At 36.0% G+C, this 27052-nt stretch overlaps 1 protein-coding gene across 3 annotated transcripts in view; it reads left to right on the forward strand.

Moving 5' to 3' along the window:
• The window catches only part of LOC131031118 (nucleolar complex-associated protein 3), a 99646-nt gene that overhangs the window by 12326 nt on the left and 60268 nt on the right, over positions 1-27052 (forward strand). For all 3 annotated transcript variants that reach the window (XM_057962155.2, XM_057962154.2, XM_057962156.2), the window contains 3 exons: positions 853-1067; positions 20398-20606; positions 21042-21144. In XM_057962155.2, the coding sequence (XP_057818138.2) occupies positions 853-1067; positions 20398-20606; positions 21042-21144 (527 nt within the window). The remainder of the gene's footprint in view (positions 1-852; positions 1068-20397; positions 20607-21041; positions 21145-27052) is intronic.

Below are 27052 nucleotides of genomic sequence, written 5' to 3' on the forward strand. Positions count from 1 at the left end.
AGCAGGCATCGAAGAAAAAGAAGAGGAAACATTAAATCAATAATCAGAGAATCAGACCTGATGGAATACAAAGGATTTTCATACACACATACATATATCTGAGTATAGTTAGCAGATCAGATTGATATAAACAGCAGACCTGTGCATTTAAAGAGGGAAACAACATTGAATTGAATCTGTCCAACTTACTACAGCAGACTGAATATACATAACTTGCAATAACTCTACAAGTATATTAGGCAAGATTTAGTGTCCTCCCAAAAGGGGACATTACAGTTTGTCATCATTTTCAGCTTTTTTTTAGTTATGCCTTGGAGTGTGTGATTTCTTGGCATACATTTATGTTATGCACATTATGCTCAATGACAGAATACTGCTGCTGTATTTATCAAATCTGGAATTAATCCTGAACTGTGCACTTCCTTTTTTTGGGTAGAATTTTAATTCTTCGGAAGACTTTATATTCCCTGTGGTTTTAAAGTGTGAGAAGTAAAATTAATAAAATGTTAGAAGGAAAATTATTAATGTATTTAATGTGTTTGTCATCATTTACAGCTTTGTTTAGTTATGCCTCGGAGTTTGTGATTTCTTGGCATACATTTATGTTATGCACATTATGCTCAATGATAGAATACTGCTTCTGTATTTATCAAATCCAGAATTAATCCTGAACTGTGAATTTCCATTTTCTTGGGTAGAATTTTAATTCTTCGGAAGACTTTATATTCCCTCTACTTGAATCTTGCAATTTAATACATTTCATGTTTTTCATGGAACCAATGCAATATTGTGTTTATCAACTATGACAAATTCAGTTAATGGAAATCTAATGTTCTTTCAAAAAATGTGTAGATTCTAAGGGTTCAGGTCCTTTTCAGCAGAATAATAAAGGAACTTCAGTTGAGAGCAATGTAAATGAAGATGTTAGTGCTGCAAAATCCAAGGAGAAGCTTTCGAAAGCTGAAAGAAGAAAGGAGTTGAAGCATGCCAAAAAGCAGGCTAAGAAATTGGCAAAGGAAGAAAGTCAGCTTGCTACAATAAGAAAAGCACCGAAATCAGCTTTGCTGGTATTTTTTTTTTGATTTCTGAGATAATATACATTTCTTTTACAGATAAATTAGAAAATGTCAACAGCAGCCTGGCAATAGAAGGAAGGAATAAATTCTGATGCTCATGTGTTGTATGTGTCATTGCACCACAAACAAATAATTTATTGAAGAAGAACATTTAATTCCATCTAGCCAAAGCCAAGATAATAAAATAAATCTGATTCATTGATTTAAATACACGTAATTTTTTGAGTGCCATAGTTTGCACTTGCAAATAGATAAGATACATTCCTATACTGTATCTAAACACTGAGTATGGTAAAATGAAATAAAAAAAAGACAAGAATTCTTGTGCTTTAGCAGAAAAAATAACAGTAATCAATTCTGAAAATGAAACCTGCATATGCATTGGCCCACTCAATACAGGTTTATCTAGGAGTTTGGAATCCATGGGTATTCCTAGGATGAATTGGGCATGGCGAGTAAACTTAATCATCTTGCTCTAGAGCTCTGAAAGTCAGCCTACCCTGCATTCTTCGTCCTCAATCAGACATTAAAATTGGGGGTCTGCCACCTTTTTATGTTGCCAATCTAAAGATAAGTTAAATAAATAATTCTCATTTGTGATTAGTTTGCACCGGATCTGGGTAATGGTTTGGTATGCATGTGGGTGCACCCGATTCTAATTGTGATTTTTTGGCCTCCCTACACGCATTTGACTTTTCCCTTCATCCAATTGTTTACATTTCATTTGTTGTGGCAAATAGATACACTTATCACATATGTTTGTACTGTAGTATATAGATCATGATTTGTTTGGCTGGAATTATTCCATGGATAGTTATTTAATAAAACTTTAAAAGGATGGTTGGAAGTATTATCTTTAAATTTAATAATATTGTTTTATTTTTAATAATTTTAATTTAATAAGTGTAAAATATATATATTAATTTTAAATTTAATTTATTATTGTTTTATTTATTTATTTATTTTTTGGTCGGTAATATTTGTATATTTTATTGCATCAAAATAAGGTAAAACTAAAAGTTTACATAAAATAGAATTTATTATTGCTTTATTTTAATAAATAATACATTTCACTATATTATTTTATAATATAAAAAACTCAAGTCTATTGGGGGACTTAGTGTGTGTGTGTGTGTGTGTATGATTTTTACATGGTTTTTGTACCAATGAACCCAAATGAATCCGGACCCCAAAAATATTTAGTTGAATTGGCGAACTGAATCCCCAAACCTGAACCTAAACTGGAACCGACAACTTAGGGAGCCATCATTGATCATTTCTTGACCTTCCAACTGAAGTTTTCCAGCTTCCAATTTTGGGCCCTCCTTTTGTTTTAAGTTCTAATAGGCAACAAGCACTCCATGGAAGTGATGTCACCCAAATACTACAACTCTTGCACTGAAGGGAAAATTGAAGTAAGCAGTGATCCTTGTGCTGTCGATTATGCAGAGAACCAGAATTCTACTTCCAAGTCTCCTTTGGTAGAGTATTCCTTTCCATTGAATCCATAGGAATCTCTGAAAGCAATTGAAAATGTAATGTCCCCTTTTATAAAAGCCATAATTACAATTTTTGATTGAAACAAGATTAGGGTTAGAGATATCTTTCACTTGATTGAGACCTTGCAAACAGCCTAGAAACTATTTATAACCATAATCCATAAAAGAGATCTCTTAGTTAGGAATCATCAAAAGCATATATCAGAAATATAAATTTAATCACAAGATTTCTTAAATCTATTTGAGAAAGCTCAACCATAGGAGAGCTAGGATAAAGCGACTTGATAGGGTGCCCTAGAGATCCTCTAACCTAGGCCCAAGAGCGGATATACCATCCCTCTTGGTCCCATATGGTTTGTGCCATCCATATGGAGTGGTGTACCTAGTGAGGTGTCCTATAACCGCTCCCCTTCATCTTGCCATCCATCTCTCACTTCCTATGATTGGACTTCTTAGTGTATTAAGCCACCTTAATAGAGGGTTGAGGTGTATTCACAATAAGGTGACACGGAAGTCCATCCCTTCTAAGCCCAAAGGTAGTACCCCTTGTACCCCCTTGGCCTCATGGGACTCCCTGGTCTACTACCATGAGGTGGCGTACCTAGAAGAGGACCCCTTTGCTATTTACCCTCCTTGTAATCCCTCATTGTGCCTATCACGGCTGATTTTAATAATTAAGCAAAACATATAAAGAAATCCATATTATACACCCACACACACACACACACACTCACACAAACACACACACACAAATATACGCACACAGACACAGACACAGACACAGACACACACAGACACACAGACACAGACACACACATACACATACACACACACACACACACACACATAAATATACGCACACAGACACAGACACAGACACACACAAATCAGCCAGAAACAACAACATATTATTAATCATAGAAGCAGAAATCGGGAATAAATGGCCAAAATCGCGATTAATCATGAATCAGCAATATTCCTGATTTTTTCCCCTTAGAAATCATGTTTTTTTTAATAAATCGTTCACTATCACTTTGTTGCCGATTTTCAACGATTTATGCACAGCTTTTTTTAATTAATCGTAATTTTTTAGTGAAATAATGTACGGGATTTTATCTACTTGTGTCTGTAGGGTTTATATCTGCACGTTTTTGCCATTTTAAACGTAACGGTTCTGATGAATTTGCTGCGATTGTAGGGCAAACATTCTGACCGAAGGTGAGACATGGACACGACATATATTTCAGACAAAATTTTTGCTCTTTTTTCTTTTTTCTTGCCTTTCTTTGAGAGGATTAATAGGAAATTTTTTATTTTCAACTAATTGTGATTATATTTTCTATAAAATCTTTCAAAACTTTATCATTTATCATGCAAATTACTTATTTTTAAAATCTTTTCATTTTTCTAATGATATTTTTTATAAGTTATTTAATTTATTTTTATTTTTATTCTTTTTATAAATTATTATTAAAGTTAATAAATAATTAAATTGTACAATTTTTTAAATTAATTTAGAATGTTGTTTTAAATATAATTCTGATTCTTATTAATTTTTTTTTTACCTCACAAATTTTAACTTATATGTATAATAAATATAATATATTATTATACTAATAACTATATTATTTTTTTTTAGGTGAATTGCTACCATGGGGGTAGCTCCCTTTCCATTAAAACATGAAAAAAGATTACATAGCTAATTACATAGAATTTGCAACAAGATTCAAATAGCCTCTAGAACCTTCTGCATAGCTATTTATCCATCAGTTCGATCCTTGATTATAATGTTCTAGATGGTGTCTCACTACCTACTATCCGTAGTAATAATGCTCTTAGGCAGATCAATGACAGCCTTAGACAGAAAGTTCGCCACCTTGTTGGCTTCCTTGTACACATGTCAGATTGTATAGTCCTCTATCCCATTCAATAGCTCCTTGATGTGCTTGGTCCATACATGGAACTTCCAGCTTAATGTTGTATTGGACGTGGTAGCATTTATGATGATCATCGAGTCTCCCTCTATGTCGACAGTGTTTAAATTTTGTGGCCTACACCACTTGACTCCTTCATATAAAGCTCTGAACTCGACATCATTATTAGTGCCATCTGGAACTTTAATCGCCCCTAGCCAAATTGGCGACCCATTGTGGTCAGGGATTATGAAACCACTGCTCGACCGGCCAGGGTTAGACTTTGATGCCTTGTCAAAGTTTAACTTTAGTTTGCTAGAGGGGGGCAAATTCCATCTCGCCAATTTCCGATCTGCTTTTGTTTTCAGGAAATCACCTTTGGGAGATATTAGATGTTTCCATATTGTGGTTGTCCTATCATCCCAAGCTGAATAATATTTGCATTTCTTCCAGGCAATTGCAGATTAATAATTATATTATATTATTATATAAAATTTATAATATAAAATAATACAAAATAATTTAAATGTACCTATATATTATACTTAATTATATTATAAAATAATATAATATAATTTTAATGTACCAAAATATTATACTTATATTCTAATTAATTAATCATTAATTACTATATTATAGTCAATGAAGGTTTTTCATTTTTTTATTTATAAAAAAATCTTATAGCTATAACATAACATAAAAATATTATAAATATTTTATTAAATAATAGCATAATGCAATAATATATGTAATACTCAGAATATATATTAATACATGTAATATAATTATAACATATTAATATTGTGATATGTATCATTATATGAATATATTATATTAAATTATTAAAAAATCTTATAACTATAATAATATAACTATATATTATTAATAATTATATACCCAATTGCCCCCACGGGTTAGAGTAGTTGGTCTTAAGTCTCGGGTTTGCTCCCTGGGGTCTTGGGTTCGACTCTCTCTCCCGGAGTTATTCTGCCACGGACACTTGGGGGCGGTGCTGATGGCACCGTGGCCGCAGGGATTAGTCTCGCCCCCAGCTCACCCCTTGCCTGAACCAGGGTAAGGTCGGGGCGCTGGGCTGGGGCTGCGGGGATACCCTGACGACAACAAAAAAAAAATTATATACCCAATTGCTGCAGTCTAAAAAATAATTATTAATAATTATAATATATATTATTTTAGATATTTTATAATAATATACATTTTTTTAAATCTGATTTTTGTCTGATTTTTTCAAAAAATCTTATACCTTTGATTTGCCGATTTTTTCCCCAAACGGTTTTCGCTTCATCATAACATTCATCATGCGGAATATATAGAACTCATACCAAACCATAAGTATGTTCAAACTGCTGTATATTAATTATGAATATTCAATTGATTCTGTCTTCCTTTGATGTTCTGGAATGTTGGAATGGTCCTTTATATCCTTCGATTGATGCTAGGCAGTTGTGATCTTTCCAACGGTTGCACTGTTTGCAGGAGAGCTGCCTTTTCCTTATTCATTCACTACCTTTCCCACAATTGATTAGTGACTTTTAAATTGCTTTGTTTATTCTTAATGAATCGTTCCTTAATAATATTCCATATGTTAACTGAACCGCCTCTTATTGATATAACTTATGCTTAACAAGTCGCTGGTCACTAAGTGTGAGATCACTGACATTTGGAGAGTGGGAAAACGATTCATTATAACATCTTCCATTCTCCACTGCCTGTTGCAGTCGTGTGGGCTGTTCAATTCTTGAAATTGTGAAGTCTTACAACTTGTAAGTCTGCAAGACAATTTCATTTTATTGATTTTTTGTTTATTTAATGTCAGATTGGTGGGCATGACAGAAAACCATCTTTGGTGACAAGATAGGAAGCAAGCCTGATTCCTCCAAACGAAATCCTTTGTTTTGGAACCCATTTCTGCAACTTGACCAAGCCGCTCTGAAGCATCTGCTGGGGCAAAGAAGAACTGTCATGCCCCCTCCTTGATCATTATATATAACATAACGAAACACTTATTATTATTATTGAATATAATAATTAGGAATTTATTTATTTATTAGATATTATTATTTAATTAATATTTATTACTAATAATATTCTTGAAATAATTCATGTAAAAAATAATAATAAATCAATATTATATTATAAATATAATATTATATATATTATAAAGAAGAGACAGTAAACTGTTGAGAACCAACAGCAATAACGGTGGTCGACTTTCTTAATATGAACAAAACAGCAACTGGAGCTCCTTAAATTGTCAACTTTATTTCTGGACAACTTCCTCATTATCGGCACCTACTAAAGACAAAGATCGAAATACACATAATGCAATAACTAAAGAATGTGATTAAGGATAATAGTCAGCGATTTGTTTAAGAGATGGGTCAGCGATTTGAGGTAGATAATCATTCATATAGAAGCGATGAGAATAACTAATAGTTAGTGTAAATAAGCACCAAACCTGCTATTATGACCAACTTTCATAATAATACAAAACAGTGATTAGAGTCAAAGTTGGTGCGACCCATAAAATAATAGTTATACATTCATTAAAGAATTCAAGGAAGAAGTCGATCATGTTAATGATAGTGCTTATGTTTGTAAAGGCAGCACTTAAAGATTTGTTAAGAATCATTGATTAAAGTCAGCGATTTATATAACAGACATGAGAGAAAAGGCACGACTTCTATTAAGTTAATAAGAATTGTTTACATGAATCGACTAAAGGTTGTGTCCATTAGAAAGGATACCTCTTTTAATAGATACTACCTCTCACGAAGTGGTATGTGGAAGATATTTATTCGTAAGGCAAGAATCGATTGAGAGTGTGTGGAGATTTTATTTTAATATTAAATACAACTAAAGTGCTCAGAAGAGCCACAACAGTACCATGAATGGACACATGAATAATAAGAGTTATAATCAGGGGCAGCGCCACTAAGTCATAGACCGCATGAAGACATTGACAGTCATCTGAGACAGTGATCAGACTTTGCGAGACTAAGAAGTTCTGTTCAAGTCACATACAATAGCAGATCTGTTTAGTTATTCTTTCATAGGCAAATGTACATCAGCTGATCAATATTAAATATGTAGTCATATCAATCCAAGGAGACACTATTTGTGGGAAAGCTGAAGGTTACAACAGATTGAATACACTTAGCAGGATTATAGCCTCAGAGTCTTATATTCTAGAGGTCATATCCGACCTTCTTTCTTGGCAGAGAATCAGAATTTATACCAGACTTATCATTTCAATACAAGGAGAGTTAAGTAATATTTGGTGTCAATATTGATATTATTCAACATCCATCTAATATAAGGGTATATTACAAGAACAGACAGAACTCCCACATCCAGTCTGATTGCACTTGAATAATCTTAGAGGCAAACCCTCATAATCTACATATTATAACCAAGTGCCAGAAGAGGAATGAATATTAAGAGAACAAGGAACTAGTCAGGAAAGATCCATATACACACAAACCTTTGCAAAGCTGTTGACTGAATCTTCTAGGTCTGAATCAAATTTGGCAAAGATGCCAATCTTCTTTGCCAACAGGTGAACCATTTTTTTAGATCTAAAGAGCAGTGAAAGATTGTTGAAGCAGATAAAAAAGGGAACCTTTGAGAAAGCAACCTGCTTAGGATCAAATAGGGGCTGCAAGGTACTAAAGGTCAAACCAAAAATCCCGTAAAACCATGGTACAAAGCTCCACACGAAAGTTTGATGTTTAGGAAAATTTTATGTAAGGAGAAAGAAACACTAAGAAATGAAGGAGAAAGGTGACATCATGGATTGTAGAAGCAGATAAAAAAGGGAACCTTTGAGAAAGCAACCAGCTTAGGATCAAATAGGAGCTGCAAGGTACTTAAAGTTAAGGCCAAACCAAAAAGCCCTAAAAACCATGGTACAAAGCTCCACACAAAAGTCTGATGTTCAAATTTTATGTAAGGAGAAAGAAACACTAAGAAATGAAGGAGAAAGGTGACATCATGAGGCCTGACCAAGAAGATTCTATCCACTGAGAAAGCTCGGAACCATTAAGACTTTTACCCACAAAATTGTAAACCAAGGAAATACCCCTTTGAAGACATCTGCAAAACACAATCATCTGCTAGAGATATGTCAATTGGAAACACAGCCAAATTAAGAGGGATGCCGTCCCAAATAACCCAGTGCGCTCAGAAGGCAGCACCTTATCAGTGGCCAGACACTTGTATCCATTCAACATAGCCACAGAAGCTTTTTACTAGTTTTGGAGCCTGCTTCTCTTTCTCATTTAAAAGAACCGAGGCACTGAAAAACAGAAGCTGCTACTGAAGTGCAAGGGGCTGCAGGCATTCTTGGAGGCCTGATATACCATCTTCTCAGGCGGTCTACCTTATTTGGCCACTTCATCCTTAGCACACAGCACCATATTAGTGCTAAACCAGAAGCATGTTGAAAAAAACCTCCCTTTGGCACAACATCAGCAATGGCACCTACACTTTTTTTCACCTGGTTAGCGGTTGCAGGTCTAGAATATGTTAGAAAACCTTTCAAGAGAGAAGAACCACTGCTAACAGCAACCTTCCAAAGATAAGAATCAGCACACTCCTTTCAATCATCACCCTTAGCAGTCACTGCCTCTGTCTTTCTCCCTGCAAACCGAACTCTAGAGCTGCTCTTGAATGCTCCATCTCTCCTAACTATGTCAGGGATAAGCTCTTATTGTTTTATTTCCCAATTTCTATACTACCCTTTCTTTTTTCCACCCATTATTTATCACATTCTTTTCTAGTCTCCTTCAGACCAGTTCTGTTATTATCCAGCTTTTGAGTTAATAGTAGAACGGCTGTTAAGAGTTCAGTTTGTTTTCATTTAGTAATCAAGGTGTGTGAACAGCTGCGTTGATAAATCTGCTGACTAGTTCATTAGTTTTAGTTGTTTACAACATGCGTGATGTTTTGGCAATAAAAGTGTAACTAAAAATAGTTAGCAGTTAGTCATCAAATTTATTAAGTCAGAAAAACTAGTTCTTAGTAATGCCACATTTTGGATTCTAATACAGTCTATCTGAGGTTAGTTTGACTATTTCTGCATTTCACAAGTTGACAATCTGAAGAATAGGAGCCAAGAGAATGGCTATAAATGTAATTTCATTTTCATAACAACATTTTAGAATTGAAGAAAATTATTGAGCTCAGCAAGAGCCATATGTGCACAGTTTCCAGGTTCAGCAATTTATTTCTTATGTTATTTTCTGTGTTTAATGCTGTAATGTGTCTCTCTGTAAGAGCAATAATTGTTTTCTTTGAGCTAATGAGTCCCCAAAACAACACAGTCATGGTAGCGTCATATTACACAAAAGCTCTAAATCGATGTAAATGGTGCCATTCAATATTAAAATAATATTGTAATATTTAGTTTTAATGGTCACTTAAGTTGTTAGTATGGATGGTAGGAATATTCTTTATTCTTTTGGTTGTCATCTACTTTTCTTAGTTGTCAATCTTATCCTTTTCAGATAAATTGTTTGTAAGTCTTATTTAAGGAGCCCTTCACTGTTTTGTTAATATCAAATATCTTGGTAATCATTCTTTGTGTAATTACTTTCCGTAATTGGGTATTAGAGCTGAAGTTTTGGAGGAATCTCTTGATTGGTGATTGCAACTTAATATTTGTATTTTGTAGAAGAGAATTGATCAAAAGTGCATGTACGAATTTGTACGATGCTGCATAGATCACCCAAGAAAGGAAATTTGCAGATTTCCTCTTAAGATTTTGACAATTTTTTTACAAATTTGTGGGTCTAAGATTACACAATTTTTTGGTGAAATTTCGAGGGTTTTTCAATTGAAATTCGTAGGTCATTTCTGCTTCATAGTGTGCAAAGATTCTTGGAAAATCATGGCCATATCTTTGGTGTCCAAATAGGCGACTAGATTTAATTGGGTTTTCGCATGTGACAACAGATTTTTGGTACCGGTTTTGACAATTTTTTTTAAAGTTGCAAGCTTTTTTTCAGAAAATCATGGGCCGTTTTTGTGGAGAGTCATAGCTGGAAGAAATTGCAAGGCTAGGTCTTGATTTCTGCAATGTCACAAGTTTTTCTTCCATTTTTTTGCAGCCGCAATTGGTTTGAGAGTCGTGGATAGGGTTTAGACACGATAACATTTTTTACGATTTTTTCAGATTTACTGTCGTGGATAGGTTTTAGCCATGATTTCCATATTTTAGAGACAATTTTTGAATGATTTATTTACAAAATTGTGGGTACAACAATGCCTAGGATTTCTAGAGTTTTTTTGGCTCTTTTTTAAACAAGTTTTGAATAAATTTGTGAACTTCATAGTGCCTAGGGTTTGAAGCAGCTAGGGTTAGGATTTTTTAGAATTTTTAATTGCAAAATTTTTACCGATTTTTTCATAAAAAATTGTGGGTTTTGTTCGTTGCTCGGAGTCTCTAATTCTTTTTTCTAAACATTTTAGTTATTTTCAAAAGTGGCGGGTTTCTTTTTTTGTGACTTAGGATTGTGGGAGGGATGGCTTCATTGGCTGACATCATGTTGGAAGGCTGCTAGAGGTTTACTGGCAAAAATTACAACACTTGGAAGTAGAGGATGCTCACTATCTTCAAATATTGGTGCCCTGATCAGAACATCCTAGAGATTGAGACTTGGACAATGATTGCGGTTAAAGATTGGGACAAGTTTCATGAGTGTATTGATTATGAGGAGACGTTTGCTCCTATAACAAAGATGAGCACCATCTGCTTGGTTCTGGCCATTATAGCTCAATTTCGTTGGGAAGTCCATCAAATGGATGTCAAGAGTGCCTTCCTCAATGGCGACTTAGAAGAAGAATTGTACATGACTCAACCTCAGGGATTTCAGGTTGAAGGAAAGGAGAATCAGGTATGCAGATTGACAAAGACTCTTTATGGCTTGAAACAGGCTTCCAAGCCATGGGACAAAAATATTGGCAGGTATTTGGATGAATAGGGGTTTTGGAGAAGTCTTTCAGACCCTAATTTGTATGTCAAAAGCATAGGCAATGACGTTATCCTTCTGGTCATGTATGTGGATGATATCTTTATAACAAGTAGTGAGGCACATTTGATTGAGCAAATTAAAATGGAATTTGAACAAGGCCTTTTGACATGACAGACTTACATCTCCTACGTTATTGCCAAGGTGTAGAGTTTTGGTAGACAGGTGGTGGTGTTTTCATTTCTCAGTCTAAATATGCCAGGGGTTTGCTAGACAAGTTTAGAATGACAGATTGCAAGATCTCGTCTACACCTATGGAGAAAGGGCTGAAGCTTTAAGCCAAGATAGACATTGACAGAATATTTGGGCAGAATAATAGAAGCATGCAAATATTTTACACAAATAATATTGTGCTTCATTGTTTTTAATCAAATACATCACACATTTATAGGATTTACATATCCTATTTTATTGGTAACTTCCCAAACAACTTTCCTAAATAGAGAGTTGTTTTAACAACTCAACACAAACACATCCAAAGTACTAAAATATTAACCTATTTAACAAACTGCAAACCTTAAAATAATTATTATATGCATCTTATGATGCAATATTACTAACACAGATACCAACAGACTCAAAGTTGATCAATGAGTCAGCATTCAAGAAACTAGTGGGCAGCCTCATCTATCGTAGAGCCACTAGACCTGACTTGAGCTATGTTGTGAATTACATTTTTAGATTCATGACAACACCTAAGGCATAGCATTGCATTGTAGTGAAGAGGGTGGTGAGATATGTGTAAGGTACACTCGACTTTGGCATTTTGTATGGCAAAAACAAAGATCCTAGAATGGTCGGGTTCTCAAATTTAGATTGGGTAGGTTCAGCTGATGATAGGAGACCACTTCTGGGTATGCGTTCATTCTCGATACGGGTGTAGCCACATGGACTAGTAAGAAGCACCATGTAGTATCTTTTTCCTCGACATAAGTTGAGTATCGAGGAACAGTCAAAGTAGCATGTGAGGCAGTATGGGTATGGAGGATTCTTTAGACATGCAAATGTGTCATGCCCCACCTATCAACAGCCTCTTACCGACCTTCTAGCAGGAAGAAAACAAAAATAAATAAATCAAGAGACTCTATTAATCAGAAAATTGTCTCATTTATGAGACTTAATGATTTTCTAAAGGAACTAATGCTTCAAGCAATATAAGTCTTCATAAAGTAGGCCTGAAAGGCTAGCATTATTAATAACATTGATACATACACTTGGGGGATGCAACGATCCACATACAAAATAGAGATGCTGCGAATAATGCATTACCCACATTAGTACGGACCTGTAATTCAGGATTAAAAGCGATAACAATAACAGATAATTACCATGGTTAGAGGCGACGCAATAACTATAAATTAATCAAAAGCCAAAGATTTTAAACTAAAGGATGCTACCCTTGCAAGGGAGTTGACTGTTTGGGAAGGACATAACCCTCCATTCACTTTAAGGAGATATATATGCAGCCCATCATCCATTGAAGAGATCATGGAATCAGATCAGAAAATGGATTCAGGAAAATCTACACTCATCAAGAGGAAGATCAATCATTAGTAACTGTGGCAACAGTTTGGTATGATGTATCTCACTTATTTTTAAGTGACTGTTTGCAATTATATGATATAGAACATTGAGAGTAAAAAACAAATATTTGTAATATGAGACACTATATTAATAAATGCATATTAGTGAATATTGTCAATAATTTGCATTGGTAATAATAAGGAAATCAGATTTATACTTAATTTCTTGTGCATTCATAATACTTGGAAGGCCAATTTATTAAACGGTCTAGTCCTTGATCTTCTGCTAATGCCTTTGTTAGGATAGGTTGGTTTTGTGTAGGGAGACGCGAAGTAATTCCTTACAAGATGGGTAAGTCCCAAGATGGGTTATAGACAGGTGTTCCAGAAACCTTTAGGGAGAAGTCCCAAGATGGGGTATGGACTTGTGTTCCTGAAACCTTGAGGGAGCCTACTTGTAGATTGGTTTCCAAGCGCCCTAGCATTGTAATTCCCCATCCTCCGTTAGGGTCAGGGAAATAATAAGTATAAACCCTTAATATAATTGGTTATTGATTGTATTATGAAGAATTAGTTGTTCACCAATCTCAAATGCTTAATTCAAGGCATAATAATATTTAATGATATATGTTAATTTTTGGTAAACTGGCAGCCTTCTAGTAGGGGACATCATAATTGGTATCAGAGCTATATCCTGCCATCTTGTGAAAAGATAAGTTAATGCAACATAATCAAAGGGCACAAAGAGCCTAAGAAAGGGAAAGGAAAAAACTAGCAGCAAGCTCTAACCCCAATTAATATAAACATGGTAGGTGAATTGGCTTGGGCCGTGGGTTTGCTCCCCATTGGTCTCGGGTTCGATTCTCTGCCAGATTAACCCGGCGGTTGGGGACTGCGGGCGGACTCATCCGCCTCCAGAGGACTAGTCTTGCCTCATCTCGCCCCTCTTGTGACCCCAACTTGGCACCCATAAGTCCAAGGTAAGGTGGGGTTGGTCGCTGGGATGAGACGTGGGGATACCTTTGGGTTACCAAAAAAAAACCAAAAAAACATGGATGAACCAATGGTAGATGAGTTTAGAACATTCATGGAGTTGACAACCAAAGCATTAATGGATCAGAATGAAAGAACCCAAGTACTTCTGCAGGGCCTATAAAATATGAATAATTCAATTAATAATCTTAAGTCCAATTCCTCAAATGGGAGAGACATTAGTTCAAACCATTCAGAAAACAATAATGGGTCCTCTACATCTAAGATACCAAAACCATCTTTCCTACTGAGGAATGATATACCAAGGGAGGAAGAAGAAATTAATCCTCCCACTAACATCACCGAGGAAATTGCTATAGCATACACAAATTTAGACCCTGAGGTGAGAAGAATCATATCATTTAGGGAATTCTATGAAGCAAAGAAACATGAGGCACCTAGAAAAGAAAAGGGACATCCAAGTAAAGACATGGGACATAAGGTAAATATAGTAACTCTTCCAAATTTTGATGGATCTAATAAAATAACAGCCCATGCATGGTTACAAAAGTCGAACACCTATTTTACTCTTAGCCCAATGACAGAAGAAGATGCTGTCCAATTTGCTATCCTACATTTAGAAGGATTGTCCCACGAATGGTGGCACCATTGAATCCACACCCAAGGGCACCAAAATATAACTTCCTATGATGAATTCTCACAAAAACTGATCAAAAGATTTGACCAGAAACATCGTCAAAAAGGTTACAAAGAACTGACTCAGTTAAAACAGCAAGGGATAGTGGAGGATTACATAGCCGAATGCCAAAGAATTTTAGTTAGAGTTTCAGGAGTTGATGAAGACAGGCTAACCTATCTATTTGTTGAAGGATTGAAAGATTCACTCTGAGGATTTGTAAGTGCCCTTAACCCAATATCTCTAGAGGATGCCATTGAAAAGGCCTTGAGACTAGAAACATCATCTACAAGTAACAAACCCTTAAATGAGCACACAAAAACTTTCTACAAGGAAGATATATTACACAAAGTCTTCTCTTTAAGAGATGAACTTAAGAGAAAGAACTTATGCTGCAAATGCAAGGAACCTTGGGAAAGTGGGCACATTTGCCATAAAGGTGAACCTGAAAAGAAAAATTTATGCTACAAATGTAAGGATAAATGGGAACCAGGGCATAATGTAAAAATATAGGTCAAGCTCATAAGATAGAAGCAACCACCGACAAAGAGATCAAAGAGAATCCTAGCAAAAAAGCATGGTATGATGAATCAAATCTTAAAAGCATGGTATGATGAATCAAATCTTAAAAGCATGCAATCAAAAGAAGAAGGAACAATGAACAAATGGAGCTTTATGGAGGAACCAATCTAGTAATCACGACACCCTCATAAATATGGCAGCTGAAACGTCTTCATAAAACCTCAAGATTTCATTGTCAAGAAGGGAATGAATACATTCTACTTAATAAGAAGGATCTAGTAATAATCGGCATTTGTACGCTCTGTGTTTGCATATAGCATGTGTATGCTTCATGTTTTTATGTGTATGCTCTGTCTTTGGTTCATACCTGATGTGCTTGTCTACTCTATGTGTGTTTATGATTACTATAGACTTTCATATCATCATAAGATTTATATTTTTGGGTTGATCTGGAATATGAGATAACATTGCAATTAAGGTCATAGATGTGTGTTATGCTTCTGATCCTCTTCTTGATATATGGGAAGTTTGCTTTTTTTTGTTTCAAAGAGACATCCACAAAAACAACCAAAACAGTTCCTATGATTACCATTGGTGAGAGGAAATTTGTCTCGAAGGGTTAGTTAGGAATCCTTGCATTGAGAAAATTTTAGTTAACGCGATCATTGCTTGAAGACAAGCAATCTTGGGAAGGGCGGACTGTCATGCCCCACCTATCAACAGCCTCTTACCCACCTTCTAGCAGGAAGAAAACAGCAATAAATAAATCAAGAGACTCTGTTAATCAGAAAATTGTCTCAACGATTTTCTAAAGGAACTAATGCTTCAAGCAATAGACGTTCTCAGAATGTGGGCTTGAAAGGCTAGCATTATTAATAACATCGATACATACACTTGGGGGATACAACGATCCACATACAAAATAGAGAAGCAGCGAATAATGCATTACCCACATTAGTACGGACCACTAATCCAGGATTAAAAGCGATAAGAATAATAGATAATTACCATGGTTATAGGCGATGCAACAACAATCAAATTATCAAAAGGCAAAGATGTTTAACTAAAGGACGCCACCCTTGCAAGGGAGTTGACTGTTTGGGAAGGACATAACCCTCTGTTCACTTTAAGGAGATATATATGCAGCACCCTTGCAAGGGAGTTGACTGTTTGGGAAGGACATTAACCCTCTGTTCACTTTAAGGAGATATATATGCAGCCCATCATCCATTGAGGGGATCATGGTATCAGATCAGAAAAACAATATGGGAAAATCTACACTTATCAAGAGGAAGATCGATTATTACTGCCTGTGGCAATAGTTTGGTATGATGTATCTCACTTATTGCTAAGTGACTGTTTGCGATTATATGATATAGAACATTAAGAATAAAGAACAAATATCTATAATATGAGACACTATATTTATAAATGCATATTAGGGAATATTGTCATTAATTTGCATTGGCAATAATAAGGAAATCACATTTATACTTAATTTCTTGTGCATCATATTACTTGGAAGGCCAATGTATTAAGTGGTCTAGTTCTCAATCTTCTGCTAATGCCATCATGAGGATAGGTTGGTTTGTGTAGGGAGAGGTGGAGTAATTCCTTACAAGACGGGTAAGTCCCAGGATGAGGTATGGACAGGTGCTCTGGAAACCTTGAGGGAGAAGTCCCAGGATGGGGTATGGACCTGTGCTCTTGAAACCTTGAGGGAGCCTGCTTGTAGATTGGTTTCCAAGCGCCCTAGCACACTAATTTCCCATTTTCTGCTAGGGTTAGGGAAATAATAAGTATAAACCCTTAATATAATTGGTTATTGATTGTATTATGAAGAATTAGTTGTTTACTAATCTCAGATGCTTAATTTAAGGCATAATAATATTTAATGATATATGTTAATTTTTGGTAAAGTGGCAGCCTCCTAGTAAGGGACATCACAAAATGTCTCAATCAGGGCCTTCGCCTTTGTATGTGACAGTCAAGGGGTGCTAAAGCTGGCCAAGAATCCAGTCTTCCACAAGCATACAAAATATGTCAAGCTTTATTGTCATTTCATCCGAAACTTGTAGAGGATGGATCAGTGATGTTGCAGTACATTCCAATTGAGGACTAGACTGAGACATTCTTACCAAGTCTTTAAATCCTAACAAATTTGTCAAATTTCGGGATAATCTTGGTGTAGTTGATAGATTGACCATTAAGGGAGGGTATTAAAATAATATTGTAATATTTAGTTTTAATTGTCAGTTAAGTTGTTAGGAATATTTTTTTCTTTTAGTTGGCATCTACTTTTCTGGTTGTCGATCTTATCTTTATTGGATAAATCGTTTGTAAGTCTTATTTAAGGAGTTGCTTGCTCCTTTGTTAATATTGAATATCTTGGTAATCATTCTCTGTGTAATTACTTTCTGTAATATTCCAATCCTATATACCAACCCCTAGGACCTTTCCATATTTGCAGTGAAGTAAATTGAAATGAAAGGGACCCAATAGAATCACATACTCGGATTCAAACACCTGCTAATGTATTAGAAGCATTCAAAATGAACTTGCTCAGGCAACAAAATTGATTCTTCTTCTTTGATTATTAGCTTTTTACTTCATTGTCTCAGGCACAGGTTCTTGCTCTTAAATTAGCTTAGCCAAGTTATGGGCCTCTCATTCTTCTAGAACTTCCATTTGTCTTTGGCATTTGCATAGATTGCCCTCATCGTTTTGTTCTTAAGCACAAACTGCCATACATTTAAGGAGGATACAGGGTTTGTCCTTGTGCATAAGGATGCCACATTCCATCTAATCTATGCCATCCTGGATTGCATGTGAGTTGCTTGTTGGACCAGAGAACAATAGGCTAAGATGACTGCAGTAGGTTGAAAGAAGCTTGTGATGGAGTCTTCGACATTGAACTGGGCAATATAATTAATGCAGACAAATATGATAACTGTGAAGACTTTCAAGACATAGAAGATGAAGATCCATGTCCAAGTGGACATGCACTTTAAAGAATACTGAATTATGTCATGTCTGCTTCCAAATCAACATCGAGGAGAGATTTTATGTTATTTCAATTTTTGTCTGAAAGTCCCTAATATAGAGATTACTATGGAAACATATTGTTCTGTCTATTTTTGTATTTATTGGTTTACCAGTTGAGATGGTGTAGCATTTGAAGCTTATAATGGGAACTTTCGAATCCTATAATGGGAACTTATTCTTCTGTTCGAGGCTTTAGTTCGATTAGCTGGCTTTGGTGTTAACCTTAACAACATATTGGGTGATAAAATTATTATAAACATAAGCATATGGAGCATTTGTTTCTGTGGGTTACTGAAGGTAGCTTTTCTATTGTTATTTGCATTTGCCACAAATATCTCTTTCGAGTGCACTGGCAATATTTCCTAATACTGATTACATGGCTATGAACTGTTTTAAAGTTAATCTGTGATACTCAGTCATACAAAGTATCCTGAGATTAATTATGAGCGTTAATTCCAGTAACATTTATTTTTTTCAATGCAGCAATCTCTGTGATAGTAATGTTTGACACTAATTAAACTAATCAAATTTAACAATCAGCACGTACTTTTCTGTTGGTTGCAGTTTTTTCTTCTGTCAGACACCATCTTGTGTTCAACCTTAGCATTGTCTCAAATGCTTTTGCATCTCCTGTTGTTTCATCTTTTGATGTGTCATTATGATGACAGTCTGTGTTCATACATGGTTTTCACATCACCTGACCGTTGTGTAACTCACAATCTGAGTGTTGCCAATTTTCAAACTTACTAACTACTGGAAAAATATTGTGTGATGCTGATTTTGTTATCATCGAAACCTAATAAATACTTTCATGTCATACATGGTGGTACCTATAATTCAGTTGCGTTGCTAACAATTTGGAATATCTTGCCAAAGGTTTTGTTTGATTGAATTTATGCATCTGAAGGTATTTACTATTTACAGAGGAGATGCTGTTTATTGTTCTTATCTCTATAGACTTTCCATTCACTACAGTGTATTTCCTACGAACTTTATCATATACTAATATCTATAATTAATATGTTTATAAAATTATATAGATAATGTCTATATCTATTGTTTTCCATCCTGCAACTGCTCCATGTTGATTAGACAGAAAAAGAACATGTATATTTTATTATCCTAATAATGGTCTGAATTTCTTAAATTTAACTTCTAATATTGTCATTGATTCTAGGCTGTAAGAATTTGAGATAAAGACATGCCATAGTTTTATGTGAGAGGTGTTTGTTAGTGTCGTTCTCCTATCTTAACTTAAAAAATGTTAGGTTGTTTACACTTTACATCATTATGATGTTCAAGGTTATATATAGTTCTATATCTGCTCAGAGTGTGAACATTCTGCTTTCATATCAGATCCCTATCGACCGCATTGAGTCCCAATACTTTGAAGCTTTCATGTTTGCTTCTGGCCATGAGGAATGAGATAATTCATAAAACCCTTGGTACTTTGTTTGCTTGTTTTTAGGCATGTGGCTGTATAGGGTCCTGGTATGATCTGCATATGGTTACATCCCAAACTTGCTTCAAAAAGCATGTTCTTTCTGGATACGGTCCACGTTTGTTTGTCTTTTAGATGAACTCGGGGTGAACCTGTGCAGGATCTTCCATGTCCTACCCGAGGTGAACCTGGGGTTTCATTGCCCAAGAAATAAAATTTTTCATAATGATATTTAAAAAGAAAAACTATCCCAGTTCTAAAAGAAAGTACTTTATCTACACTAACAACATAAAACACAAAAGAAAACAACTTGTACAGTTGGATGAAGGAAGCCTGTGTGTGTGCAATTCTTGGCCAAGGAATTAAAGTTTTTGGCTATGTTTTTATATTTTGTATATTTTTTTTAACCATACAGAAGCTTTATCAGACCCAAGGAAAAATAAACCAGAACCCAAATTGGCAGTAAGATAAAACCTCCATGGACTGATTTGGGTGGTTTTGGTATGTCATTGTTGAAAATTAAATGGTTCTTCTCTTCAACTACATCCTTAAGCATTTAATTCTGATACGAGCATATTTGTGGAGGAATTTTGATACTTCAACTGTGAAATAGTGGAAATTTTGGCCCTTTAGTTACACATTGCTTTTTTAATTTAGGAGGAACTGAAGAAGGATCTTTCTGCGGAGGAATTGTTTGCCCAGCGAAAGGCTCACTTAGCAGAGATTGGGACTGGACTGCTTGCAGATCCAGAGAAAAACATTTCAACCTTGAAGGAGTTGGTGGAGATGTGCAGCGATCGTGACAAGAGCATTTCACATCTTGCAACGCTATCTGCTTTGGCAGTTTTTAAGGACATTGTTCCAGGGTATGCTTTACTTTATTAATTGATTGATATCATTGATGCATTATTTGAGAATTTGAGAGATCACTTGCAATATTGCAACAACTCAATATATTGGATTTTTAAGCCAAATTATATGTGTGAAGTATTACTGTATTTTCTCTGTTCTTGCAAAGGCATTCTGGTTGTGCTCTAGCAATTTATATAGTGAATTGTTGATATGTGTCTTATTTTGTTGATAAAAGGAACTGTTATTGTTTAATGTTCAGCTTAAAACCATTGGCAATTGTGTTAAGAAATTGAGTTTAAATCATAAAACAATGTAATACGAAACTTTCATGGAGTGTGTTCTTTCTTGAGTTCCAGTTATTGACTCTGCATCTAGGCATCTAAGCTCTATGGAGGCACCTTTTATTAATCGAGTCAGTACTCATGTTACTGTACATATATGCGAAACAGCTATCGTGTGAGGCTTCCAACAGAGAAGGAATTACAGATGAAAGTTTCAAAGGAAGTGAAAAAAGTGCGTGATTTTGAATCTACCCTTCTACGGTTTTACCAGGTGCAGGCATAACTCTTATATTGATCTTTTTGTCAATTTATACTTTTATACAACTACATTAGTTTATTCAAGTGTCTGTAAAATTTGAATTTATTATGTGATTAAATCAAATTTCCTAAGCAAAATATTTTTTGATTGACTGTGAAAGTACACATGTTGAAGCCCTGCTTGTTAAATTTGTTAGTTATAACATCTCGTTTCTTTTTCTTAAGATTAATTATGAGAGTTTGTTCAAAGGACTGACATCCCATACCTTTTCTTTGTGGGTATACTGCTTTAACTAATGCTCTATCTACCATGTTAAGTAATGCTCTATCAGCAGGGGATATACTGGAATTACAACTCATACTATATGGATCCTTTTCCTGCCTCCTCTAACATTACCTGCAGGCATGCTGCTCATATAGGCATCTATCTGCACTACTGCCAGAATGCTCCTCCTACCCCCTATCTCCTCCTGCAGGTCATCCATTCCTTTCTGTTCGTCATCTCCTTCCTTTGTTTCTTCTAGGGTGCTCTCCTAGCTCGAATGCTGTTCTCCTCTATCCCTGCTTGAATGCTTCTTCTTCTGATTTTGTCTTTTAAGGCATTTATTTCTCTTCCTCTCTCTCTTTCTGGCATTCTTCCAGCCTTCTCCAACAACTTGTGGGACTATCACTATATCTATGAATTGAGGCAGGGCACCCACTATATCTATCAATAGAAGTGGGACTACCACTTCAACAAGCCTCTAGGTGCAAAGATGTCACTTGGGGAGATTTGAACCTTGAGCTCCAACATGAAAATCAAGTGGCCCTACCACTTTGATCACGCCCCCTTTTATATAATATCTTGGTTCTTATGATATATATTCATGGTGAAGAGCACAAGGTTATCAGTATAACAACAAATTTTACCAATTTAAACTTTATCAATCGCAATAGCATAAACTCTGATGGGAAAAACCATGACAAATTAATGCTTTTTAATAATAATTCTTTTACAATGTTTGTACACACCAACCTACTAGAGGCATCAACCCTATTGCCAAGCACCAACTTAGCGGGAGACACCAATCTCTCCTTTAGGAAGCACCAACTTCCAAATCAAGGTTCCACCTTTGAACGTTGCTTCTACAATAAATGATGATCAACTTGATTTTCTTCAAAATTCTTCATATCTTTACATACAAATCTGGTTCTCAATGATTAGATTATCTCTTCAGATCTGCCTTCACTTTCATACAAATATTCTTCATTTCTGTAAGATGTTCTTCTTTATATCAGCATAATCTTCTTTTATTTTCTCTCTTGAACCCTCTTTCAAATCTGCATATTCATATTCATATATCTGCTTGTGCTTATGTTGTATCTTTGTCTACTCCTCACAAATTTCATCAAAGCAGACTTATTTCTTTTATACATTCATGTCTTTGCCTTTCCACTTCTATCTCTTGAATAACCTTCTTATATTCTTTATTCACTCCATCATTCCTTTCCCATATCTTATATCAATCCCCACACGACAAACTGCCCTTTTTTTAATAAATAGACATTCTACACACCACATTTCATTCACTTGTATTGCCTTATATACCTCATTGCACCTTTATGCAGAAAAACATATCATTTCATAAGAAATGCACCTTTCCCAAGTGAGGCGCCACTACTAAGGAATAAGCCTTTATACATTTAATTACATCTTTTAGAATGTAAATTGGACCCCTTGATTAATAGTTGTTGTTCCCTTATCACAAATCGCTGCTTTAATTAATATTCTTTGCTGCTTTCTTTAACTATATTCACTGCCATTATATTCGCTGCTTTATGAATGATAATCGCATTGTCCAACAAATGAGATTCTCTCAATGAAATCGCAGCACATATAAATTGTATTACATTCCTTCAATAATCTGCTTCTTTCTTTAATACATTGACTTCACACATGATGCCTTCATTTCATAAATGAGAGTTGGACTTCTTTTTGGTCAATGTCTTTAATGAGTCAGCCATCATGCTTTGACTAATTCATTTCATGTCTTTCTAGGAGAATCTTCTCTTAACAAAATCGTGATTTCCAATTTATTATCATCGCTGATGAATCACACAAATGTTTTCCTCACTTTGACTTCTTCAGTTGCAAACTTTAATATACCGATTCGGGTACGGATACGGATACGGAATCTGGTACGGATTCGCAGATTTGGCAATTTTTTTTTTTCCTTGGGTACGGGTATGGGTACGTCTGTACACACACACACACACACACGCACACACACATATATGTTCAAACATCAAAATTCTAAAATATAATTATATAATTTATAAACTATCACTACCATTATTGATTATTACAATGATACAATCCATACAAATATGAAATATACAATGTGACTTTCCATACATAAATGATAAATGATAAATGATAAATCCATAATTGCCAATGCCAATAAATATTCATATATCGTAAATGTAATAATTAATAACCTAATAACTAATATCATATTCATATTTAAAATGGACTGAGATATCCTATTTCTGCTTTTATTTTCTAATTTTCCAGATTTCCAAATATATAGTTAGATTATCTCATGCCCCTCTCCAAATGAGATTCCTCTCCTTGTTATATCTCCCTTGTGGAGGGTTGTCATACCCTTTCACCACTAATGCCTTGTTGAAATGGTTACAACCCTTCATCCTAATCGCTGCCTTAAACCTTAATTTAATTATAATTAAATATCTTTCCTTTTAACAAATCGCTACCCTTTGAGAAAGTTACAATTAAATTATAATTAAACATCTTTCCTTTTAGCAAATCTCTTTCCTTGGTCCGCCTGGGTTACCCGTGGATTCCTCCCGGGTCCTTCCCAGGTGGCTGGGTGACAGAGGACCCAGCCACCTGGGAAGGACCCGGGAGGAATCCACGGGTAACCCAGGCTCGGACGAGAACCAGGGCGGAATCCGAATCAGGATCCAGACATTTTAGGGAAGAATCGGTAACTTGGAGCTTTATTAAAGGAATTTCTGTAATATTGGTTGTTCATACACGGCCAGAATCATGCACTTCCCGTCTCACTAAGAAAAAATCTGGCTTCGATTTCTACAAATGGATGCTGTCAAAATGGTACGCCCAAGATTGAAGATGCACAGGCAAGGCGCCAAAAACAACTGAACATGCAAAATGGCAACCTGCTGATTGTCAACACACCTGCACATGCAAAATTTCAACTTGCCAATTTTAACTACACCTTCAAGGTGCCTACTTAGCATACCACTCAAACACATAATAGATTGTGCCTACATGCATAACTCCACATGTAATAGCAACTTCCAAACTGTTGACGTGGCTAAAGTTGTATCGCTATAACTTTCTCTGGTCAACGCGGAATAGAATACTGAGTATCCTATCCTCTCATGAAATAAGGAAATCCCTAATGCTGTTTTTAATTGATCAATGGGGATGACCTCAAGGTTTCAACTGTCAGGTCATGACTGCAAGATAGCTCAACGGTTTGATGTGTTTTGCTGGAAACAAAAGGGGACTTAAGGCTAGACAAAATCGTTTTTGTTCGCACGGGTTCTCTAAGATTCTACAGTTTCAATTTCATCAAATTTATGTTTGACATGATGCTGTTCGGACTTCAACTTTTGATTTAAAAAGGGGGAAAAAGGGAAGGGAAAGAGAGAGAATGTTTAATTAATCTACCTAAGACAACATGTTAAGAAAAATAGACAGAAACCTTGAAAAAACCAGATTAAACATCATCAGCTAATGAAGCACAACTCTGTAAAACTAGTGCAATCTTCAATGGGAGTTGGATTTTCATGCTATTGAACATAAACTCAGAATCAAATATTCATTCATTTAATATTTAATAATATTTAATTGGTGGCTTGACAACCGCCTTCCGCTATGCCTGGGCTATCAACTAGTCATGAGGGATGGTTTGTCCAGATGTGACTACTAAATCCCCACTCTGTTCTTTGGATGCCCCAGCTGATTCACTGCCTATCTGCATTTGATTGGACACAAAAGGAGGAATTGGTGCAATATCTAATCCTTTACCTCACGGTTGAGTTCTCTCCCTCCTCACTGAGTAACTGATGGGTATCCTCTAATAGTGGCTGTTCTTCAGTTCTGCTGGGTTCTTGTGTTCTATCTTCTTCCCTTTCTCCCTCAATCGTGGTGTCATCCTTGTTGCCGCCTTCCTGCTGCAACTCATGCCTGCTCTCTTGCGTGAGCTCTTGTTTACCAACTCCTTGATTAGGTGCAATCTCTCCTTCCTCGACCTGGTTCTCAAGTCCATCCAAACCAATGATCCTTATCTTGCTCATTTTGTATTTGTGGATCATTTGCTTCTGATGCAATAGGATTATCCTGTGAAGGTGGAGTTGGAAGGGGATCAAGTTCAATCACATCATCTTCTGAACTGGGGTCCTTGGATGAGGAAGTAACCTCTGGCCTCCCGATCGACATCTTTTCTCTTCTTGTCCTTTTTGACGTCCGAGTCCCCCTATTGGCTCTTACTTTCTTTCTCTTTTTCTTCAGGTTTCTCAACCTCTTCTTTTGGCGTGCTTGATGTTCCTTCGTCTTTTGAAGACTAGGAAGCAAGACTACCCATTAAATTATATGTAAATTGGGTTCCCTCATCGGTTAACCTCTCTATTTGTTGGGATAGCCAGTTATCTGTGTACCTTCTTGGACCCTCCATGACAGCTACAAAATCTGTGATAGGGTCTTGAGTCCAATCGATGGCTGCTGGGAGGTCCTCGACTGCCTCAAATTCCCGGACTTGCAAGCAATTTCCATAGTCTGTTACCTGATCCGGGACTTGGCGGTACTCATAAAGTTGCATTTGTTGAACACTCAACCTTGAATATTCTCGTCGACGGAGTTTGAAATCATTCGTACACTTGCTCCAATAGTCCTCTATTGATGCCTTGGCCCTGTAATGCTTGCCGTAGGCCTTCTTTCCCAATCCAGCATGATCAAAGTATTTCCTGGGGAAATGTTCCTGCAAGCAATAGTACGCCAGTTCATCTAATGATTCCTCAGCCTGCACTGAATTCTTGAAGTGCACATCAAGGTTGCCTATGATCATAGGGAAGGTAAATCCTGACTGCTTTTTGTCTTTGAGTATGCTGCCTGCTCGATGTGCCTGCCTTGCTACCTCCATGAGGACTAATCTATCTGATTGGTAATGCGGAAGCCGATACTGTGTTCCCTCAAAGCCTGCTATTCTGATGTAGGTGAATCTGGGGAACGGGATGAACCATGCACCGTATTTCTGAATCAGGGTGGTAGCCTGCTTTGACAGCCGTATATGCAACCCTCCTTGCATCAATCTGACCATGCACATTGTAAAAGCGTCATTCACACGCTCATACTGACTAATCGCATCCGCAATGTTGTTCTTTTCTCTTTGGGCTATGTCATAGTAATGCAACTGGGGGTAGTAGTCGTATATTTTCACCTGATTTGGCCCTTTCCCAATCTCACCTCTCTTGATTAATCCTGGGAGTGGCTGGTGTCGAGCAAACATGTAGACCAAGTAGGAGGTCATGGCGAAGTACTTTTTCTCATCGAGCTCAACCAGCTGTGTATGAATGTTATCGTTGATGATTTGAGCCGAGTCAAACTTAGATTTCCCAACGAAGACTTGCTCGGTAAAGTAGAACATCCATTCCTCAAAGAGATTGGATTGCGGAAGTTCCATGACCGGGCTAAGCAAGGTAACCATATCGCCATACTCATTGTGGAAATTGCTTCTGTGGGTCTTTTTGCTGATCCTAGTGCTCGGGGGTGTTCTCTCCTTGAACCACTCTTCATTTATCAGTGTTTTGCACGGAGTAGGATTCTTGTCATAAGCAATTTGGGCTTCATCCATGTTTAAGGCAGTGGGACTATCAGGAAGCGGGATATCAAATGC

This window comes from Cryptomeria japonica, chromosome 7 (genome assembly GCF_030272615.1).
Source record: "Cryptomeria japonica chromosome 7, Sugi_1.0, whole genome shotgun sequence".
In the NCBI taxonomy this organism is placed as follows: domain Eukaryota; kingdom Viridiplantae; phylum Streptophyta; class Pinopsida; order Cupressales; family Cupressaceae; genus Cryptomeria; species Cryptomeria japonica.